The 1,541-nt window shown below is 47.9% G+C and overlaps 1 protein-coding gene across 1 annotated transcript in view; it reads right to left on the bottom strand.

The window, feature by feature from the left end:
* Positions 1–1,175, bottom strand: part of LOC106820205 (glutamate carboxypeptidase 2-like) — a gene marked incomplete at both ends in the record, with an annotated part of 2,495 nt that extends 1,320 nt beyond the window's left edge. The window contains 3 exons of the mRNA XM_014824743.1: positions 176–298; positions 741–775; positions 1,082–1,175. Coding sequence (XP_014680229.1) covers positions 176–298; positions 741–775; positions 1,082–1,175 — 252 coding nt within the window. The remainder of the gene's footprint in view (positions 1–175; positions 299–740; positions 776–1,081) is intronic.
* Positions 1,176–1,541: the final 366 nt, after the last annotated feature.

Raw genomic sequence — 1,541 nt, 5'->3', positions numbered from 1 at the left:
CTGGACAGACATGAAACCATAGTATCCCCTGCAATGAAGTTTTTAATTATTAATAAATGTTAAAAATAATTAATTTACGAACAACTTAAATCATCTGTAAACCGCGTAACGACGTAAACTACGACGAGGGGCGGTCGTCGTCGTCGTCACGGCGACCGCGTCACGGTCTTCTCACCTTACTGTGCGCGGGAATCTTGCCCTGACGCAGGATGACGATGGTTCCGTTGACGCTAACGTTCATGAGGCTGAGCTGGTCGTAGTCCTCACGACGGCCGTAGTTCACGTACACCAACTCTCCCTGCAGACATATATGTACGGGACATAATTATGTAGATATGTACGGGCATGAAAACAGGTTGAGATGTTTTTGGAAGAAATATTTCAATTCGTGCTTTCAATTTGCGTCGCACACGGTCCTACTAGGGGGGGGGGGGGGCTGAGGGCATGCCCCCAGAAAATGTTTGAAATTTGGAAGTGCAGATAGGCCATTTCCATGCATCCTCATTTCCTGGGGAAAATTGCAAGTCCATCCTGTTCTTAGTAAAAGAGAAATTTCATGACTAACAATTCAAAGTCTTGTTATTTTCTATGAAAATTTCAATGTTTTATATACACCGCGATATTTATCCGGAGTTCCGTTCGTTCTGTGTGAAATTTGACGTACCTTTCCTGACTTTTTATGTAGTTAAATATGTATCTATGCTATGTATAGTCAGCTACTAGACCCCCATCGTACCTACCTCACCGTCCGGCGGGTGAGTAGGCCATGGAACGGCTGCGTAGTGTTAAACATGTACTCATACATAGCTCTACCCATGCCAGATGAAGACGGGATACTAGCGAAGCGTTGCCGAAAGGAGGTGTTATCCCAAGCGCTATAGAGCGCAGATGTTCGCGCAATTCCGCGGCAAGGCGGCCACCGACCCGGAAACTCGCTACGACAGTAATGCAGCGCTGGCAGCTATGGATCCGTGCGCCGAATGCAATTGGCGGGCGCAACGGATCCATAGCTGCCAGCGAAACAGTCCGCATTTCGTGGGGACAGCACGAGGGTAGACATTTGGGACGTGACAGTGTTTACCTTTGTTATAAAACTGACCGAGTATCTTGTTCGTACCGAGCTGTGTCCACGCGAAATCACAGAAAGAAATGTGAAATTCTGACGTTCGGAACTCCTGCCCAGTATGGGAAAGCGGCTGTCCCAGATCAAGGAAACGCCTACCGCGCTCTCGCGCCAACTGCTGCAAAGCGAGGTTTTTGCAACGTTCCAATGGCGAGGCTCGTACGGAGTTGGAAAGCAGTGGCGCCGCCGGCCTCGCCGCCTATAGCCCGCATAGACTCTGGCACTCTCTCGGCACGCTCTCGGCTTAGCTTAGTCACCTCAAATGGCTAATCGAGGTGGGAGGCGGTCCTAGTCTATATACTAGCCTTTTGCACTCGAAAACCTCTTGAAACAGAGTAGGCCTATACTAGAAACTTAACAAATTTCTCGTAGTCAATAGATTTTCGTATTCTAAGTTTAGCATTGATATTTTATTGAA

Source organism: Priapulus caudatus, unplaced genomic scaffold, assembly GCF_000485595.1.
Source record: "Priapulus caudatus unplaced genomic scaffold, Priapulus_caudatus-5.0.1 Scaffold8413, whole genome shotgun sequence".
NCBI classification, from domain to species: Eukaryota; Metazoa; Priapulida; class Priapulimorpha; order Priapulimorphida; family Priapulidae; genus Priapulus; species Priapulus caudatus.
This window is presented reverse-complemented; position numbering and strand designations above follow the sequence as displayed.